This window comes from Microcebus murinus, chromosome 1, assembly GCF_040939455.1.
Source record: "Microcebus murinus isolate Inina chromosome 1, M.murinus_Inina_mat1.0, whole genome shotgun sequence".
Taxonomy (NCBI): domain Eukaryota; kingdom Metazoa; phylum Chordata; class Mammalia; order Primates; family Cheirogaleidae; genus Microcebus; species Microcebus murinus.
The window spans coordinates 132,725,167-132,745,252 of NC_134104.1; the positions used below are offsets into that span (position 1 = coordinate 132,725,167).

Here is a 20,086-nt window from a genome sequence, read left to right on the forward strand (position 1 = left end):
GAATCTAAAAAAGTTGAACTTGTGAAAGCAGAGTGGAATGGTGATTGCTAGTGGGTGGGGTGGGGAGATGTTGGTCAAAGGGCACAAAGTTTCAGTTAGACGGAAGGAATATGTTCTGAGATCTATTGCTCAGTGCCATGACTATAGTTAGTAACAATGTATTATATACTTGAAAACTGCTAAGAGATTAGATCTTAAGGTTCTCACCACAGAAAACAAACGATCAGGGTGGGAGGTGACAGATATGGCAATTAGCTTGATGATATCATTTCACAAGGAATACATGTACTAAAACATCACATTGTACACAATAAATACATACAATTTTATTTGTCGCTTATATATTAATAAAGCTGGGGAGAAGCAGACTAAACAGACACAAAAACTAAAGGAAATGCATAATCCCAGCCTGGATCCTGGACCCCAGAGAATAAAACTGGTGTAAAGGATATTTGGTGATGGGCTGGCCCAGCCCTGTCCTGAGGAATGAAGCCCCTGAAAACCTATCAGAGACAAGTCTGTTCTCTGGTCCAGGCCTCGACTTTCCCTTCAAGGGGTGGTGGGAGGACAGTTTTGAAATTTTAAGTGTGTAGATTACAAAATAGTATGCATGGATGTCAGCACATTGACACACTAGAAAAAATTTTTTCCTGATGGCCACAATATTTTATTACAAAAATAGAATAAAAAACTTTGTAAACAAAATGATCCTTTCTAATTTAAAGAAAAATTCATTATTTTTTATTGTTCTCTCTGCCTGAGTTATATGCAACTTGAAAAATAGTTCACGTGGCTCCCCAGGTGAGGAGGCATGATGAGTTACATATGCTTGATGAGGCCCTGGGCTCAAAACTAGCGTGAGTTAAATACAACTCACATGGCAGTTAGCATGTTAAATTTCTTGATAATTTTACCATGTTTTTCTAAGAAAATTTCCTTAATTTTAGGAGATGCACTGAAGTATTTAGAGTTAAAGGAGTATGATGCCTGCAACTTATTTTCAAGTGGTTCTGAAAAAAAATAATAATATTTATATATATAAACAAATATGAATATTCACACACAGAGAATGATAAAGCAAATGTGGTCAAATCTCAACAATTGGTAAATCCAGGTGAAGGCTATATGGGCATTCTTTGCACTATTGCAACTTTTTGGTAAACCTTAGATGACTTTACAATAAAATATAAAAAGGAATTTATAGGTCTGCCTTAGATCTTCCAAGACAATACACCACTTACTCAACCTTGAAGACTTGGTTGTCTTTTGCCACCAAATTTGTTTTTTCAGTTCAACTCTTAGGAACCCACTCAGAAGTAAGCAGATTTGCAATAAAACAATAAGCAAAATCAATTAGCTTTTGATTCATTCAAAAAAGGTGGATAAGATAGATTAACATAATTTTCTTTTTGATTAGTGGTGATCACTAAGCTTATATTCTTGACATTGCAAAGCCTTAAGAAAAATCACAGAATGGGAGTTTATTTATTTATTTTTTCCTTAGGGAAGAAATAAGAGCATAGAATGATCACTTCAAAGGAAATTTCAGAATGAGCATATCATGTGTAACCAGGAAAAGATAACAAGAAAGCACTATTTCTTATGCCTGGACATAAATATTAAGTAGAATGTACCCACTGCAGATACCTGTTTCCTTGGAAACCCATTCAATGGAAACTGCTGCAAAAATTAACATGTATTTTTTCCCCTTAAAGGGCAGTAGCTCCTTTTATTTACACAGTTTTGACCTTTACTTTCATATCTTAGACTTATTATAAGAAGTTCTTTCCTGAGCTAGGCAAACAAAGAGCTGAATAAGTATATTTTCATTAGTTCTGAGGCCTGAATTTAAATAATATGGCCTTTATAGCTGTGATATATATGCATGGGCCAAATACAGGAGTTGGGGTAAAATCTGCTACTCATAGAATATTGCCATCTAGACTAATAAACTATCAACCTGCACACAATATTCTAACTCAAATGCCAAGTCACTTTATAATATAGACGATTGAGTTAAATAGTCATATTTACAGTTCTATATTTTAAGAGGAAGTACAGTTTAATAAAGTCCCCTGTATAAGCCAACACTGACAGATGTCATAGGGCTAGAAATCACCAAAGATAATAATCTTGCACCAGGTCAATGCCATGGAGAATGGCTCTGGACCATGGACTCTCTCATCTTATGTCCAAAGCTAAGCTGGTTCTGGATTTCTGGTACCCTTGCAGTGTGGATAGAGGCTCATATTTATTCCAGCTCAGTCAAGGAGGCTGAACTGGCCCAGACCTGAAAGACCAATCTGTAAATATAGCTTACCATTAGAATCAGCCACAGAATGAAATAACTGGAGAGAGAAACCAGTCCTGTGCCGAAGCACGCCATACGTACAGGTGAAATGGTTCCCTAATATACTTGCATCTTTGCCTGCAATGCCACTATTAGAAGTTATTTTTGACATGAGGTCTCTGTATCTCCAAGGGCACCTTAAACCCCAAACCTTCCTTCCCCCTACAGGTAAGGATAGAAGCCAGTACCAGTCACCAACACCTTTAGGGGAATAAGTTTATTATGGAGAATGAGTATGTTTTCAGAAACTGAAGCAGGGAGAAGCCTAGACTTTCTGGAGAACTTACAACGGGGTCTGGGTAGCGTGAAGACTTCTATGTGCCCGGCAGGGGAGGTGTCCCATAGGGAAGTAAGAACACTGAAAGAGATGGTGTAAGGCAACTGATTTCCCAATTTATCTTGATTCCGGTGCTATGTTTTCATGGTGATCATAGCTTAGCTTTGGGGGCCAGTAATAATTTATTGTATTTTGCCCTATTTTCCCCATATGGGAAAATACGGTTATCATATTGGAGAGCAACTTTAAAAATGGAATGTTGATTCATGTCCTCGGTTTCTTTGTGGTCAGTTAATTTCCGACTACATTATTCTTTGGAGAGAATTAGTGATTTATCCAAGGTTAAATAGTTGGTAAGTGTGTGAGCCAAAAACCAAACCATGGTTGTCTGTTCCCTATATGTCTACAAATTGTTGGGCAACATCCCTAAGATCTGATGTGGTAGGCCAGCTATGTAACCTGAGGATCTTGGGAAATCTTGATAGCCTGTAATCAATATGCTACTCACACATTTGTCTAAATTTGACTAGAACTTCTTTGGAGTTTAAATCTGTGCACAGGGTCGCCCTTGGCAAACAATGAGGTAGGTGACCTTCATCTTCAGAGCACTGTGTTTGTCTTCAGAGCCTTGACTGTGAGCCGAGTGCTGCTCGGTTGTACAATACACAACCTGACAACCTGAACAGGGGTGCTTGGCAGTCCTGCTCCTTATTTATTTATTTTTTTTTCTCTCTCTTCCCCTGCTGTCCTCACCCCTTTCATGGTCTCCCTTCCATTCCCATTCCTTCCACTGCCTTAGTTAGATCATGTTGAGGAAGAAAGGAATCTTATCTAATTCATCCACTTTGAGATACTAGAGACTTGATAAGACATCCAGCTGGGAGGTTTGCATTTTGAAAGACCGCAGAGAAAGGGCAACCAGAGAATTACAGGCATTCAGGTACTTGTAGGAGATGTCTTGGGGAAGGGAAAGACTGAATTCTAGTGGCTGCCTGTGATCCCTTTGTAAGGCTGACCCTCCCAACAATACTGTTTCAACTTCAGTGCAAGGTCAGTTAACCATCCACGTGTATCTGATTTTGTCTGAAAACTACCTGTTGGAAGAATCAAGGGATTGGGTTCTTCCTCTGTTCCCGCTACATCCATAATAATCCTGGGTTTAGAAACTTCAGTCCCATCAGTCTCAACTTAGTGGTTATTCTCATGTGGGCATCTATACCCCTAATATCCAATCTGCTTCTCATAGTCTTTCCAAGCTTCGTTATAAGAATAATAAACTCCCATTTATTGAGCACTCACCGTGACCCATGAGATCATCTAAGAGCTCGTTTCCTTTCACAATTTTATGAGAGAGGGTCCCCATTTTACAGATGGCAAAACTGAGGCTCAGTCAGACAGGCTAAGTGACTTGCCCAAGGCTCAATGGCCGGCAAGTGGCAGCACCAGAATATGACCCCAGGCTGTATAAACGGATATGTGCTGGCCCCTGCTGCTCCCATCGCTGCGGGTCTGGCTGCCTCACATCTCTGCCTGATAGTAGATCACGTTTCCTCTGTGGTTCCAGATTCCTTCTTTAGGGTCTGCAATTTTTTTTGTCCTTTTGAGTCATAGCAGAGCATAACGGTAAAGAGCTCTGTCGCTGGAGTCAGAGGTTGGCTTCCAGTTCAGCTACTTCACTTCTTTCCTGATTTCTTATTTAGATTTCTAATTTTTAAAAGATTTTGAAAAAATGGTTGTTGCTATGGATTCTTCTTTCAATTGTTTATGCTTCCACTATAGCCATGTACATGACATTTTGCTTTTTTCTTCATTGATTTTTATATAGGTCTTCAATGTGTTTCAAGGTCAGAAAGGGCAGCAAAAACTAGAGGAGGTGGGCACAGGTTGTCTATATTCTAAGAACAGTCATCATTTTTCAGTGTCTACTAAGTGCCAGGCACTATATTGGGTGCTTTACACACATTATCTTCTATCTTTACAACAAATCTGACAGGTGGACATTACTCCCCCATTTCAAACTAAGTGGACTGGTTGTCAGAGAGGTTAAGAAATTTTCCATGAGCTGGTAAATTAAAGAGCAAGAAGTCAACTTAAGCCTGGCTGTAAAGCATATGATCTTAACAGTTAAAAACAATTACACAAGTTATTCATTAATGAAATCTTACAAAAGTTTTTGAATGCAGTTGCATGTAAAGTTAACATTGGCACACTTCTTTGTCTACCCTTTCTTTTTAAGGTGTCTATTGAAACATGTTTGATGTGTATCTGGGAACTTTATGCACATTTGTGCATACACAACTCTATAGACTTTTAAAGCTATAAACGGGATCATACTATTCTTAAGGCATACTTGCTTTCATTAAGTTATTTCTAAAATCACCTTCTTTAAAAAAATGTTTTTTCCCCTAGAAGATGCCTTAGATACATCATAATTTATTTGAACAATCCCCAGTGGATGGACATTTAGATTGCTTCCAATTTATCAGTAACAGAGGAACAAAGAACACTTTTGGACACAGATCTTTGTGCCCTTGTGTGTTTCCGTGGGACAGAGTATTATGAGAAAGAGAGCTGTGTTATGTCTGCATTTTACAATATGATAGACCCTGTTATGTTGAACGTGGAAAACTCGAGGTGATCCATGCCCTGCTCCACGCTGCATCTCAGTGAAAACTGAAGTTGGATGAACCAGGGCCTTGAATTTCTGTTTGCCTTCCTTTGACATTGCCCTGTTTTTAGTTTTCTCCTTCTCCTTCATTCTAGCTGGTAGTTTTTTTTTTTTCTCTTTTCTTGCCTTTCTATTTCTGTCTGCCCTGGCATAAATATGGGTATTCTTCCCTACCTTTGAAGTATCAAACCGTGCGGCTATCTGACAAATGCCAGGAGCTGGTAGAGAGCCCTTGTTCTCGTGTGGATTGCTGAGGCTCTAGGGTGCCTTGAAGTGGATGAATCGCTGGTGCTCTCAGCAGGGACTGCAGAGCCCGAGGTATGGTGAGTAGGAACAGAGTGGAGAGCGGAGATGGATGGAGCAGATGGCGGTGCTGGTGGAAGGGCTCTAGCTTTTTAATCCTCCACCATTTAAAATACTTATTCACCTGGAGATGTCCTTATATTTTACTTAAAGACTAAGATAGCGATCACCTGCTGAAAATGTGAATGTCTAACTTGAAGGATTATAATACACACAGTGACTAGCACTTATGTCTCCAACTTTTAGAATATTTTGCTATTTTGGTAAATGAGAATTATACATCATGTAAAGTTATCATTGATTCGGTTCTTTTTTTTTTTTTTGCTTTATGAAGAGCATGAGTGAATAGTCTTCCACTTTGCTCTCATAATGTTTGAAAAATTACTTTAACTTGTCTAAATCTTGGGGGCTGGCTTAATAAATTATGGTACATTTATAAATAAAAAGAATCTATAGCCAATAAAAGTCAGGATTCAGAAGAATATTTAATGAGGGAAATGTCCATGATACGTTGTTATGCATTGTCCATACGTTGTCCCTATGTTGTTATGCAAATGTCCATAATGGGGAAATGTCCATGATACGTTGTTACACATTAAAAGGTGGTCAAAAATGGTGTGCCTACTATGATCCTAAGTTTGTAATAGATATGCACAGAAAAAAAGACTGAACTATAATAAAAATTGACAGTGCTTGTCTTTGGGGGGTTGGGATTTCAAATGATTTTTAAACATTATGTATAATTTTTAAAAAATGATAGAAATTTCATTTTTTCTATAATGAACATACAGGACATTTATAATGAGAGAAAATAACTTAAAATTATTTTGACTATTTTGTCTTGCCTTCTTGGGTATCTGAGGCTTCATTTTTTAAAAATATATTAAGCACAGAGAAATTTCAGTGAGTTCACTAGGTTGCTACTCTCTTTTTTCTGACTGCACCAGGTGGGTTAGCACTGCCTTGATTCTTCCACCAGGTTTTGGTGTTTCAGAAAGGTCCCGGGTTGACGTCAAGGACAACACCGAAGCATGGAGGCCTGACTGGGTTCAGCGAGGCTGGTTAGGGCCGGCCCCACAGGCCCTGTGTCTAGGGCAGTCCTTGTGGGACTGGCGGGGCCCTGTGATTCCTGGGGAGAAGTTCAGCAGGGTGTGGGAGGGAAAAGGGGAGAAGCCTTGTAAGAACTTAGGGGGCAGTCAGTGTCCCAGTCGCAGTGTGGAATTGTCAGAAGGGCTCAAGCCCCAGAAGGATGTGTTACCAGGTAGAGTGACGAAGCAGACCATCAGGTTGGCAATGACCGTAAGCCAGGCCTTAAGGAAAGGCCCAGTTAGGAATGAAGGGACCCAAGCGGCACCCCAGGTGCTGTCCAGGAAGGGAAGAAAGTGCATGTTCCCCAAGTGCCCACTAGGTGGCAGACCCTTTCCTGTACTAAGCGCTTAGGAGTAATTTTCAAGCACTTGGTGATACTCAGGTAATAGTAATAAGGATCACAGGTAAGGCTGGTTAAAACGTGGATTCCTGGGCCCCTCAGCAGTCTGGGTGGAGCCTGAGAGTCTTATTTTTACCAAGCTCCAGGTTCTGCTAGTGCTACTGGCTGGTGGACCACACTTTGAGTAGCACCAAACATGGGGAGGGAGGAGGCAGACAGGGGCAGGATGTGGTCCTCATGGCTGAGCCATCAGTTCAAATTTCGATAAAAACTCCAAGGAGGTGTAACGTGGAGGTAGAAGGATGGGGGTGGGTGGGTAAGTGTGGGTAGTGGAGGGGGATGGTCACTCACTCCTGGTTAAAATAGCCTCTGACGCTAGAGCAGATTTGAATTGTGAGCTCCACAACAAAGTGTAAGGGCTCCAGAGCTCTAATTCTAGTCAAATGTGTTACCAATTAATTTATTTAGGATGATTATAGCAGATAGGAGCATAGGTATCTGCAGATTAAAATAAAAGCAGTATCAGACCAAAATGAAAAATAAAATATATGTTCCAAAAATAAGCCCTAAAGAAAAAAAAAACATTTAAAGGTACTATAAACATAAATCAGTGATTCTCAAACTATCTGATGAAAAAGACTATTTTTTAAAAAACTGGTTCATTATGGACCAACAGATAGTTCTACTGCTGTTACTTATTCTATTGGATAGACTTTTATATAGCAAGGCAGGCATGGTGGCTCGCACCTGTAGTCCTAGATACTCAGGAGGCTGACATAGGAGGATCATCTGATGTCAGGAGTTTGAGACCAGCCTGGGCAACATAGTGAGACCGCACCTCTAAAATTTTTTTTTTAATTAAAAAAAAACAACAACTTTTACATACTAAGGCACATATAACTGACCAGCAAATTTGACAACACTCAACTGGTCCATATCCTGTTCAGCAAGATCAATCCATGGATCATGCATTTGGATGTCACTGGCAATGTCAAATTGCTATGAAAGTTTCTACAGCTTACTTTCAATTTCTGTACTTGCATCAATAGACATGGTAATAAACACTCTGCAGAATTCCACAGTCCAAAAACCAGTCCACAAACCACACTTAGAAGTGCACCAGTCTAGCCTGGCCAGATGACTGGTTTGGGAGATGGGCTTATTGCACAACTTCAAGCAGTCAGTTTGTTTTTTGGATCCTTTCCTACAGATTTAGATTTTGTATCCTTAGGGCTATTTGGTTCTTATCATTTCCACTTGGGGTCCTTGGAATAGGGCTAGTTGGATGTCCTTTTGGCCCTTCTGTCATTTCTTTATGCTTGGACATCAAGGACTATATCCCGTACACAGTGGGCACTCAATAAACACTGATGGGTGAATGCATGGATCTGTAGCTCAGAACTGAGATATCAAGCATGCATCGGGGTTTGACAGACAGCCAGGAAATACATACCCAGTGTGGATGGACATCAAAATAGAAAACTCTCCTCTTAGTGACTATACAGAGGGAGCTGACAAGCAGAGCAGATGGAGAACCAACTCTGTAAAGGAAAGGCTAACCATGCTGTTGTCCTGGCCTCACTGGTGCCTCACTCAATACAGGTGTCCATTGCAAATGAGTGAAATTTAGTGTATAAGATTCTTGAGTCATGACGACGTAGGCGTCCTGGTGGCATTTTCATGCTGAACCCAGGCATTGCCTCTCATCCGTGTCAAGGTGGACCCTGGTGGGTACTTTGGAAATGACAGGAGAGTGTATCTTACTTGTGTTCCTTTTACAATCTCGAGGAAGAACTTAAATAATTTAATTATATTTTCTTATTATTCGCTGACTTTCAGTGAAAGAGAGCTGAATGACCGCAAAACGGATGATCAACTCTCACCTCCCTGAAACCTCATGCTCTACCCGCACCATCTGTCTTGTGCCCTTCCTTCACTCCTCACCAGGCACACGGTACGTCCAAGGAACTTGATTAAATTGTGATTTAATGATGCATAGCTAATAATAATAATGATCACAGTAATAATGATAGCTGCTATTCAGAGAGTGCCATCTCAGGTACATTATGTTATTTAATTGTATTAACAATCGTTTAAGTTTGCTCAAGGACAGAAAGTAGGAAGGCTGGCTAGGATTGTAGCTCAAATATATCAGTTTCAAAAATTTGCAGTCTTAACCACTGTACTATATACTTAGGGACTTGGATACAAACAGAGATTGTTTCCTCTCACTTTCAGGGTGCAACAGCAAACTGGAAAGTGTAGGGTTGGAGCTCTAGGTACGTAAGGCCACGATTTCTCATAAATGATGGCGATATAGATGGGTTCTATGAATGAATAAATGAATGAATACGCGTACCAATTGTGAATGCATCAAATTTAGTTTATGAGGTTTTTAGATCATGAGATACTGGAGTTTCCTGTTGACATTTCACTCTAACTTGACATGGTTTTAATGCCCAGCCCATAAAATTTCAAGGTACATCTGGTCACAAATGCTAGGACTAAATCTCAATTGTATTGCAAACAAATTTTGCACGTGCACGCAGACACACACATGCCCTACATCCTGACTCCTTTGGAAAAAACCTTATTTTACCCTTTTTCTAAATAGCTCCTTCAATTTCTCAAATCTCCTAAATCATGAATATGAGGAACAGTTGAAACACAAACTATTCCAAAGGGAACATGTATAGTTTTGACTGTACTCAAATCAGAGGTTATGACACTATTTCACTATTATTTTTCAGATAACCCTATTTTTCAACTGAAACAATCTGCACGCTCAATTTCCCAGGTAAACTGGTAGTTCCCTGGAGCTTTCAAAGTGTTTTCAGAAAAACTAAAAGACCAGCTCTTTTGCAGGAAGGATAAATATAATCATGTGTTTATGTTCAAGTTAGAACAGTTTGTAAGAGTCCTTCATGGCTCATATATAGGAGTCTTTGCAAACTTTCATTATTATATAATGGTATATGATTGTGAGATTTTTCAAACACACAATTTAAAATTTTACCATGAGTCAAAATCCTTAAAAGAAAAACCAAAAAGATCTTTTTTTGTTGTTTTTTTTTGGAATGTTAAATTGGAAAAGAATGGGAAGTTACATAAACTTGGACATTTAAAGACACAAATGGACTTCTTGCACGTTGAAAGACACACATTGATTTAAGAAGCAAAGATTTTGGGAGCCCTAAGACAATAAAGCGATCAGTAAAAAGACATCTGTCAGGGTGGAGGCGACGTGAGGTAAAGAACAGTTAAATCTAAGGCAATCAGGAACTTAGGCCACTTCGACATTTTTTTTTTTTCTTATGAGGTGACAACCTCCTAACACCATAATCTCTCCTTTCAGGATGATGACACAAGGATTTAATGAGTAAATGACAACAACTTAAAACCTCTCTTTTAAGCATGAATTGTCTATTTAGGTTAAAGGTAGACACAGAGAGCCCATTAGCTACCGGGACAACTGGGAGAAGAAAATGTACACTCAAAAATGTGGGGAAACGTGGGAAAAGAAATGTACACACACACACACACGCACTTCAAAACAAGGAGTTCATATAACTACAGCAATGTCTGTTTCTACTCAGATCCAAAAGTAGAATTAAAGCCAAAACTAACAACCCTTCTGCTAATTAGAGAAGTAAAAATGTCTTCTCCCCCAAGCGTCGCCAACACTACATGAAACTGCAATGAACTGCCTTCCTTTGGATCTCATTTATTTATGTTTAAAAGAAGATTTGAAGATAAAGAAGCCTAGGAACAGAACAGTTGGGGAAAACACATGGACACTATGCACTGGAAGAAATGTAGACTGAACACACAGTTACAACAAGGATTGTTTTTTTTTTTTTTTTTCCTCCTTGTTGAAACATGTGATAATGGTCTAATAAAAATCTGGTTACCTTTACATTTCTTCTCTTCTGTCTGGAAGGTCTGGGCACTTGAGACACTCTGATCGTTCACCTCATCATGGTCCAGATGGAATATGGAGCTAGTCCAAGTGGCCTGGATGAGATGTGGTGACTGTTCATTTTTCAGCGAGCCGCGCCTCTCTGAATGGCTCTTCCTATGGAGGCAGGCTTCAGACATTCCTACTAGCTTCCAGTCGTGCTCTCGGTCTGGGCAGTGCTTCGGCTTGTCCCAGGCTGGAAGGCCATTTTCTAGAGGGTGGAAAAACATGAGTTGACGAGCTGTTGGCATCGTCCAGGTTTTGTTGAGATGCAGAGCTTTGGAAGGCAAGTTGTTTCTCAATTCTTTCAGCCTGACAGTATTCACATGCCTCGACGGCAGTGATAAGATGCAGAATTTGTCAGCCTTGGGCATTTAGCCAGGGCAGTTGGATTGCCTGCCGGAGTAATAACCATATCCCTCCCTTATTTTAAGTGCCTAGAAAGACATTAGTTCCTCCATGGCAAGGATGTGCTTTTACCCATCCTACTTCCACAGCAATGGCCCGAGAGCAAGTTTACACCAATTTATGTTACTGCTTACATGACCATTTGAGGTCTTGAGGGTCAGGGCTGGCCGTGAACACTTTTCAGGTCGGTAGGACATAAAACACCCAGGATCCAGCCTTGTTTGACTTGGGTTTTATCACTGGCTGACCTGAGGGACACCCTGTTACTTAAGTGGGACAGGCTCACGTGGCCACACCAAGAGTAACAACTCTGTTCTTACCATCTTCTACCCTTGATAGCCTGGAAAAAAAAAAAAAGAACTGGATTTTATACCAAATAGAAGTTTTATAAATGGCTTCAATGTTGTCCCAAATTGGCAATAAGATCAGATGAAGGGAAGCAGATAGTGTTTTAGCTGTGGAGCAAATTAGCAGCCCTAATGATGGAGTGATGAGCCCGAAAGCTCTTTGGTTGGGGTACCAGCTGGTTAATTATTTATGTATGTTATATTGTTTTTATTGATTCAATTTATAGAGTCTTGAGGATCTGGCCTCTAGAAAATGGGAAAAAATGGAATGTAATGAAAAATTTCTCACACTAACCTTTCCTGGTGTTGCACTTTTATTTCCTTGAATATCTTTAGTATACATGGGGATAGAGAGCAGAAATGAGCAAGCTAATATATGTGTATATATATTTGTATGCATATTGTACACATTAAAAAACATAATCCATCTGGTCATCCATATTTGCAGAAATTCTTAGGCTACTGTTTGTCAAAATTAGAAAAAAAATTAATATAAATAGACATCTCCTCTTAAAGTGATTATATACAGTGATCGCAAGACTTTAATTTGCACATGAATTTTCTTTCGTGCTGAAATTATCAAAAGACCATGGACACCTATGTCCATGGCGTTTAGAGAGACAAGTCCATCCTGCCCGGTAACTATCACAGGGAATTTTTAAGCTTCCTTGAAAACATTTAAAATGAATTTTAAATTATTTAACAGAGGGTTAAAAATGTTTTAGGTTTTCAAAAACACCCTCTCTAAAACCGCTTGATGTTTTTAGGCGATGTTGGTTAGAATGGTTTCTCACTTTTGGAAGTTGCATTTACCCTTCTGGGTCTTTGTGCTACAATAAGAAAATTAGGATGCCTGTGCACACTCTATTCCTACTCCAGGAGAAAACCACAGCAACAATAGCAAAGTAATAATCAACACATGATTTTTTGGTCACAGTCAGTGGAAATGCTGTGGCTTGAAATAGCTTAATTTGGCCAGTAAGCAATATGTCTCCTTTAAAAAATCATACAATATGCTAGCTTTTGGGTGTAAAATTTGATCTCATTCAGAGAAGGGTTCTAAAAATTCACTCTACACAAAGGGCTGTGCTAGGCATTGTATCAGGTAAGTTAAATTCTTCCTTCTCAAAGTTTATATGGCATTATTTATTGCATGGTGAATCAGAAAGGTCTGGATTCAATTCTTCAGTTTATCAAGTGGGCCAGGTACTGGTGCAATTACAGGCACTTATTCTCACTATCCATTAAAAGAAGGCAACAGATTGAGATCTTGGGAGGTTGCATTGCATTTCAAGCTAAATATGTCTATGCAGAACTCATTCAAATATCTATTATCCATGAAGATTTGAGGTTTTCATGAGCTAAATATAAAGGTACTGAATGCAAGGGTTAATTTGGGACCTAAAGAGATTCATTTTATTTTTATAGACATGAAAAGTCTTCTCGCCCATGCATGTTTCTATGCATGTTTCTACTTTATTTTCAGAGACTCTAAATCCTCAGCAAATTGCATCCTGTAAAGCTTAATTTAAATAATGTTAAAGTTCTCAAACTATTTTGTAAAAACTTCAATTTCTGATTTTTTCACAGAAATTCTTAAAATTTGGTATTAATTCCCCTGCCCCAACAGAAATTAAGATATAAAAATTGGGTAGTCACTTCTTATTAGTAAAACACTGCTTGGATGACAGATGTTGAAAGGGACTCTACCCCAAGGGGACATTCCCCCTTAAAACACAGCCTATTAAAGCTTGCTTAGTATGTCCCTTGGGCTAGAAAGAAGGAGGTTTCTTCTAAGCAGGGGAGGCTATATTTGGGGTGAGGCAAGGGATAAGGTTGCCTTCCACTTTCCAAAGAAAAGCAGCTGACATGGTTTGGGAAAAGGGCTCCATTCATGGGAGGCATTTACAAGCTCTTAATTACCGTCTGTAATTACATTCACAATAATCATATTCAGTTGCTTAATTGGCAGGTTTATGGGCTGGAGCACTGCTGGGAAACATGCAGACTGAGAAGTCCTGGTTGGGTCATGGGAAAACTCAACAGGGATTTATTTAAGGAGAATTCTTGCTTCTTATCCTCTCAAGAACAGGGGGAGCACATGCACTTCCTACTCCATTCCCAGGGAGGACTGCCACAGCTACTACACCAGGCTCCTTAAATTCTACCTACTGGATGTACTGCTGTTGGAGGGAACTACAAGTTACCTCCACATACACAAGGTTGGCAATAATGGTTCTCAGTAATTTCCTGCTATCACTATGTCCAATGTACACATCCTTTGGTTCCCTCAAAACTCACATCAGTGGGACAATTCTTTTTGGGGGGATTAACATCCCCAAAGATTATTAGGTCAGTGATTCTCAAATTTTGTGTGTATCAGAATCACCTGAGATACTATTAAATGACATTGAAGACCAGACTTTTTGAAGTTGGAGGGGTCTGGGCACACGTGTATTTGCCAACTTCTCCAGGTCATTCTGATAGAAAATGGAATTTGAGATCCACAGGGTTAAGACAAATTTCAGTTAAGAAAATAAATTATTGATAGGTTTTGGATTAGCATGCAGTCTCTTTCTTAGACTCTAATGTTTTCCACAGTCTTGGAGTAAATTTTCATTATCATTCAAAAATTCATCCATTGTTTTGGGGTCTACTGAGTGAAGCATGAAGTCGGATGTTAATTGGATGTTATCTTGGAGATCGCAGGTATGGATGTGAATAAGTGTTTACTCAAAACACCTATTGTTCTGAGCATTATCTGGAACACAATACACATAGTAGTAGAAGTATATATATATATATTATATATATATATATTTAAAAAGGAGTATTCTATTGCTTCTCAGCCTTTCGGCTATCAAGTGCAGTATCTGTTCTTATCAGTTTAAAAAGGAGTATTCTAGAAATGATTGTATCTTGTTATTCACATGAAGCATGAACCCTTTGCTCTTTAATGGAGCCCAGCTAACATCTGGCTTTTAATACTTCACATTCACAATTAACCATTTTAATTTGTCAATTATAATGAATTAATAAATAAGTAGAATCAAAGAAAATAACTAGATAGCAATATGTGAAGTGCATTGGCCTGTGTGTCTCAAGGAAGTTTAGATGCAGCTGATTGAATTTCCATTTGATGACCATCATTCTAATGGCTTTGAATGACACAACACTGATCTAAAGGATTCTTCTGCAAAAGAGAAGAAAACATAAATCTCATTAACATAACTACCTACATCCTATCTCTGGAAATTTCATTAAAGATGATAGAAAATAAATCTGTCTATCAAAAAAGGGAGAATTATATTAAAATATTCAAGTATTTCAGGACACAAGAGCGAGCTGATACCTTAGAAAAAAGCTAAGGCGAGGAAATAGGATTATGACAAAGTGATCAGAAAGGGTCAGGCTGGGATTTCATAGCACTCATTGTGAGTGTTTAGCTTGTATTAAAAGGCCACAAATATTAGGTACTGGGACTGCAAACCATATTCTGTATTAGGGGCATGTGTATATAGTGTGCTTCGCAACCCTAGCAAGTGTGTAGAATTATCATGGTATACAGCATCAGACTGTTAGGTATGAGGTCTCTAATTTCGATTTTTTAACTTCAACCCAGAAAGGTTTAGCTTTGCTGAATTCTCAGCCTATGTACATATTAACTGATTTTTTAGAGTCATATAGGACAGAAGGAGACTAATATTTGGCTGAGCATTTACTATAAGCCAGGTACTGCCCTAGACACTTTTCTTCATCTTCGCAAATATCCAGGGAAGTACACGCTGATGGACTGCTTGATTGACAAGGAACCTAAAATTCAAACAAGCACTTCATCTGCTCTCTTTACCTTTTGTATTGTTAACAGACGTGTTCTCATTATTGGCCTTAGTTTGATGAGCAGCAATTGACCTATCGTTTGATTAGTACTTTGAACATTCTTTAGAAATTATACTTATTGCCTCATTCAATTTTCCCACTACTCATGCATATTTATGACAGGTTTCCTTGCTTTTGCTCTCAGCCACCTACAATCCATTGTCCACAGAACAACAAGAGTGAGCTTTTAAAAGTACAAATTAGAGTACATTTTTCTGAGGCTTAAAATCTTCTGATGAATTCCCATTGCTATTGGAATAAAGTCCTAAGGCCTTATGTGGCCTCAAGGCCCCATGGGACCTATCTCCCCTACTCTTCCCCTGAGCTCCTCTGCCATGGTAGCTTCTTCTACCAGGAGAAGCTCATTCCCACCACGGCATCTTGTAGAAGCTCTTTCCTGTGCCTGGAGTGCCCCTTTCCAAATCCTTATACAACCAGCTTCTTGTCATTGAGGATTCAAGAGGGACCTTTCCTGACCAGCCCCCAAACCATTTTCTACATATCATCTGACTTTAGTTCTTCATAATACTTTATCAACATCTAGAACTTTCTTGTCTGTCCTCAGAAGAAATGCAAGCACCATGGGGTCAGGGACCAGCCCTGTTATGGTCATTGCTGTGTCTCTAGCACTTGGAAAAGAACCTTATTCATAGTAGGTGCTGGACAGATGCGTATGAGGGTAGGAAATGTGGGTAGAATGATTATCCCCATTTTCCATGTGTGAAAACTGAATTTAGGAAGGGACATGGATGTACATGATAGGCCTGGACTCAAACCCAGGTCTTCTGACGTTTTAAACCTTGATGTTCTATCATTAAATTTGCCTCTAGTTGCCAAAGATGATAGACAACCTCTGATCTAGTCTGGAAGCCATTTGAAGAAATGGTTCATCCCTTATATTTTTTGGTAGCCTCATAAGAGGTGGTTAATTAGAGAGGCAAGAAAAAAGGGTTGCTTTTGGAAGCTTAGAGATGTGGATTTTCTGTAAAATGGGGATGTACTAATTTTTTTGATGATTAAATAGATTAATACAAAAAAGGTCTTGGAATAGTGTCTGACATGTTGTAAGAACTCGCTAAGTGTTAGCTCTTCATTTTGCATCCAAATGACTTCTCTTTTTCTTGCCCCACTCTCTAACATCCTCTCCTCTAAATATGATTTTAAAAGGCATCCCGAAAGAAAGGAGGTCATTGATAAATGACCTCCCACCACTATGTTAATGGCTAAGAACCTGTGATGAGTCACCTCCCTGCAGAAGCTGTATTTTAAAGAGGATGTCTGGAAAGTGTTGGGGTATAGCCCAAGAAATGAACCTTTAAAATTGGATTCCCCACTGCTGTGCAAGGCAGGTGGGAGAGACATTTTGGTAAAGTGGGCATCTCTTTTAAGGCTGGCCTGGCCGTCATCATACCTGGCTTGATTGGCTTGGTGGCTCAAATAACATAATAATGAAGACACAGGTTTGATTCTAGTCAACATTTAAGGCCTGCTCATTGTTTAAGCTTTCTTGAAGCAATCCATCCATCCTCCAAACTTCCATAACACTTTCCATGGATCTCCCTCCCTCCCGTCTTCTATCTGGTAATATAACCATTTACATACCTGTATCTAATTTCCTTTGTTATTGTTGTTGTTGTTAGTTAACACTCACAGTGCCTAGCACACTATCCTAATTAATATCTATTATCTCCTAATAATCTAGCAACTTTGCAAAGAGAAAACTATTTCCTGTCACAGACTCCAGGTCTATTTTCTTATCCAAAAGCCGTTCATCTGTAAGAAAGAGGACTCAACACTAAAAGTAATTCAATGTAGACTTTCTACTACCAATAGTATTCTCCCAGAACTGCTGGTGAAAATAAAAATTATTTTGCTTTTTAGAGGTAGGATCAGATAGTGGGTAAGAATACAGGCAATGCAAGCCAGGGTTCACATTCTGGCTTTGTCATATATTAGCTGTGATTTGGGGCAAACTGTTTTACCTCTTCGAATCTCTCTCCTGAATATCTATAATATTTGATTGTATCTCTTCTGTAAGGCAAGAACTTACCATATCCTCCTTGTATCATGTCCATGGTACCCACATTTTTTCCCTCTACTGAACTCTAATCAAATTATCCATCAGTCAATGTCTACAGCTCTAACTGAACATAATAATGAAGCTACCCCTGAAGCTGAAGAGCACATATAGTCTTATTTATCCAGGAATTTCTAGTGATTGAGCAATAATGTGCCCCATGCAAGGCAGAGTTAGCCGTAACTGGTTAGCATCCAAGTTCTGCAACAAAAGGCAGATGCTACAGTGCAGCCTTAGGTGTGCTCTGGGACCAGAGAATACAGAAAGGACAACTAGTTGGCTCTATTCTTCCTGGTCCCCAGACTGGGAAAACTAACCGTTTTTACTTTGGTGTTTATATCGGATGCCAGAGAAAGGCAGCTGGTGTCTCAAGGCCATCTTTGCAGGACCTCTGAAACACTGGCTAACTTCGTTAGTGTACTAACATCTGGGAAGGGGCAGGCTGGTCACCAGAGGGCAGGCTGCTGGCTTGTCTCCCAGTGCCTTGGGATCCCCCCAGGGTGGCTCTGCCTGGGAACCTTCCACAGTAGCCAGGAGCGTTTATTCCCATTTATGGTCTCTGCGGGGGGAGGGCTGCCCCAGTCGATGCCATGAGACTTATAAATTTGGAATGTTTGGGCAAGGGAGGAAAGACTTATCCAAAATAGAGAAAAGTCAAATTGTTGGCTATTTTTAAAGAAAATTCGCTATTGCTACTTTTGAGACTTGTGATGGAAGGTTATAGGACCTTGCTGAGTCTCACTAGTAAACTGAGGATGAGGTGGAATGAAAATACCTCACAGTGTTGGTGTGAACATTATGTAAGGCAACACATGGGTCTGACCTTGAGCAGAAATACAGTCAGTGTTCATAATATCCCCTTCCTTTTTTTACTACTAATAATTATAAAGATCAACTCCATAATTCTCGACTGATGGGAAGGAACCTGTAGGATCCATTCTCATATCTTCCCTCTTTCTCTCAACTTACACAAACATTCTGAACTCTCCCAGCTCAGCTCCAGTCCTAGCCACGTAGTTTTTCCTTACTATTCCAGCCCGGGGTGAGTTTCTTTTCCTTCAAAAACCATTTGTTATTTATTCTAAGAGAATGTATCATGTATCACTTCTGAGCTCTTATTGGTATTCCCAGTATGAAGATGTAGATAGTTCTTGAGACTGTGACCAGATACTACTTTGCTATTCTCCACAGTTTAAGCCTGCAAAATAGAGCAGAATATTCTGGCCATTGTAAGACATATGGGGGGATGGGGAGGGGAGATTTCCAGACCACTGACTTCTAATGGAATCGGAGGTGGAGAGGATGAGAAAGGAAGAAAATTGTATTTATTATTGTGTATAAGGTACTACATACACATACTACTACTACTGTTAATGACAGCTCAAATTTACTGAGCACTCACTGTATGCCAGGCTGCCCAGACTAGGCTCCGTCAATACAAATTACTATCCACTGAGCACCTATTGTGTGCCAGACAGCGCCTAGGCACTTTTCACACATTATTTTATCTAACTCAGACAACCATTCCAAGAGATAGGTATTATTTCCATCATTTTAACAAATGAGCAGATAGGGTAGGCAGAATTAACTGATTCCTGTGTTTCTGTTTAGAATGTGTTGCAATGTACTGTTCACCCACCTGTTTCGATTTGTGAGCTCTTGAACTGCTGGGGCCATGGCTTGTTTAGCTTTTCTTGGTATATTAACAAATGCTCCTTGCTTTGAGTGAAATCTAATTAAACTCGGTAGCTCTCCAACTTCTCTCTCCCTCTCCTCCAGGACCCAGTGGGAAACAGAAGTTGGTGAGAGACTCCTTCTCACATTGTGCTTGTCCCATCCCCAGCCAAGTGCCTTTCCCCTCTATCTGCCCTTGCTCCCCATCCTGTTCTCCCCAAACTTCTATTCCTTCGTTTCTTCCCCTTTCCAAGTGCTGAATGTCTGTGGCTATTTCAAGATCTTGAGCAGAGATCTCTAAAGTAAGATGACATTGGGGTTGGGAAGAAAATGATGAAGTTCTATTTACATTTTTATTAAAAATTTAAAGAGAAATTAAGTTTATTAACATTGTATTTATGCATGTGTGGAATGAGTATATGAATGAACCGAATATGGGGTGGGGTAATGTGTTCAAACATCCCAACCAGGGCGCACTCATCCCAAGAACGACTCTGCTGCTCAGTGAAGGTCCACAGAGGCCCTTGCTCAGTTTCAGGGAATATGCCCTCAGAAATATCTTCTTGTAGGCAAAATCTTGCAAAATTAGCCTCTTTGTTCAGGTAGGCTGCCTTCTATTGCTGTATGGTTTTGTCTTTCTTTAACTGAGCACCTGCCTATTAATTTTCTTTCTTGTTGAGACTGGATTTTTTTTTTTATCCCTGTGTGCAAGTGAA

At 39.5% G+C, this 20,086-nt stretch overlaps 1 protein-coding gene across 17 annotated transcripts in view; it reads right to left on the reverse strand.

The window, feature by feature from the left end:
- The window catches only part of THRB (thyroid hormone receptor beta), a 359,669-nt gene that overhangs the window by 54,140 nt on the left and 285,443 nt on the right, over positions 1-20,086 (reverse strand). For all 17 annotated transcript variants that reach the window (XM_076005744.1, XM_076005768.1, XM_076005751.1 and 14 more), the window contains one exon: positions 10,939-11,196. In XM_076005744.1, the coding sequence (XP_075861859.1) occupies positions 10,939-11,196 (258 nt within the window). The remainder of the gene's footprint in view (positions 1-10,938; positions 11,197-20,086) is intronic.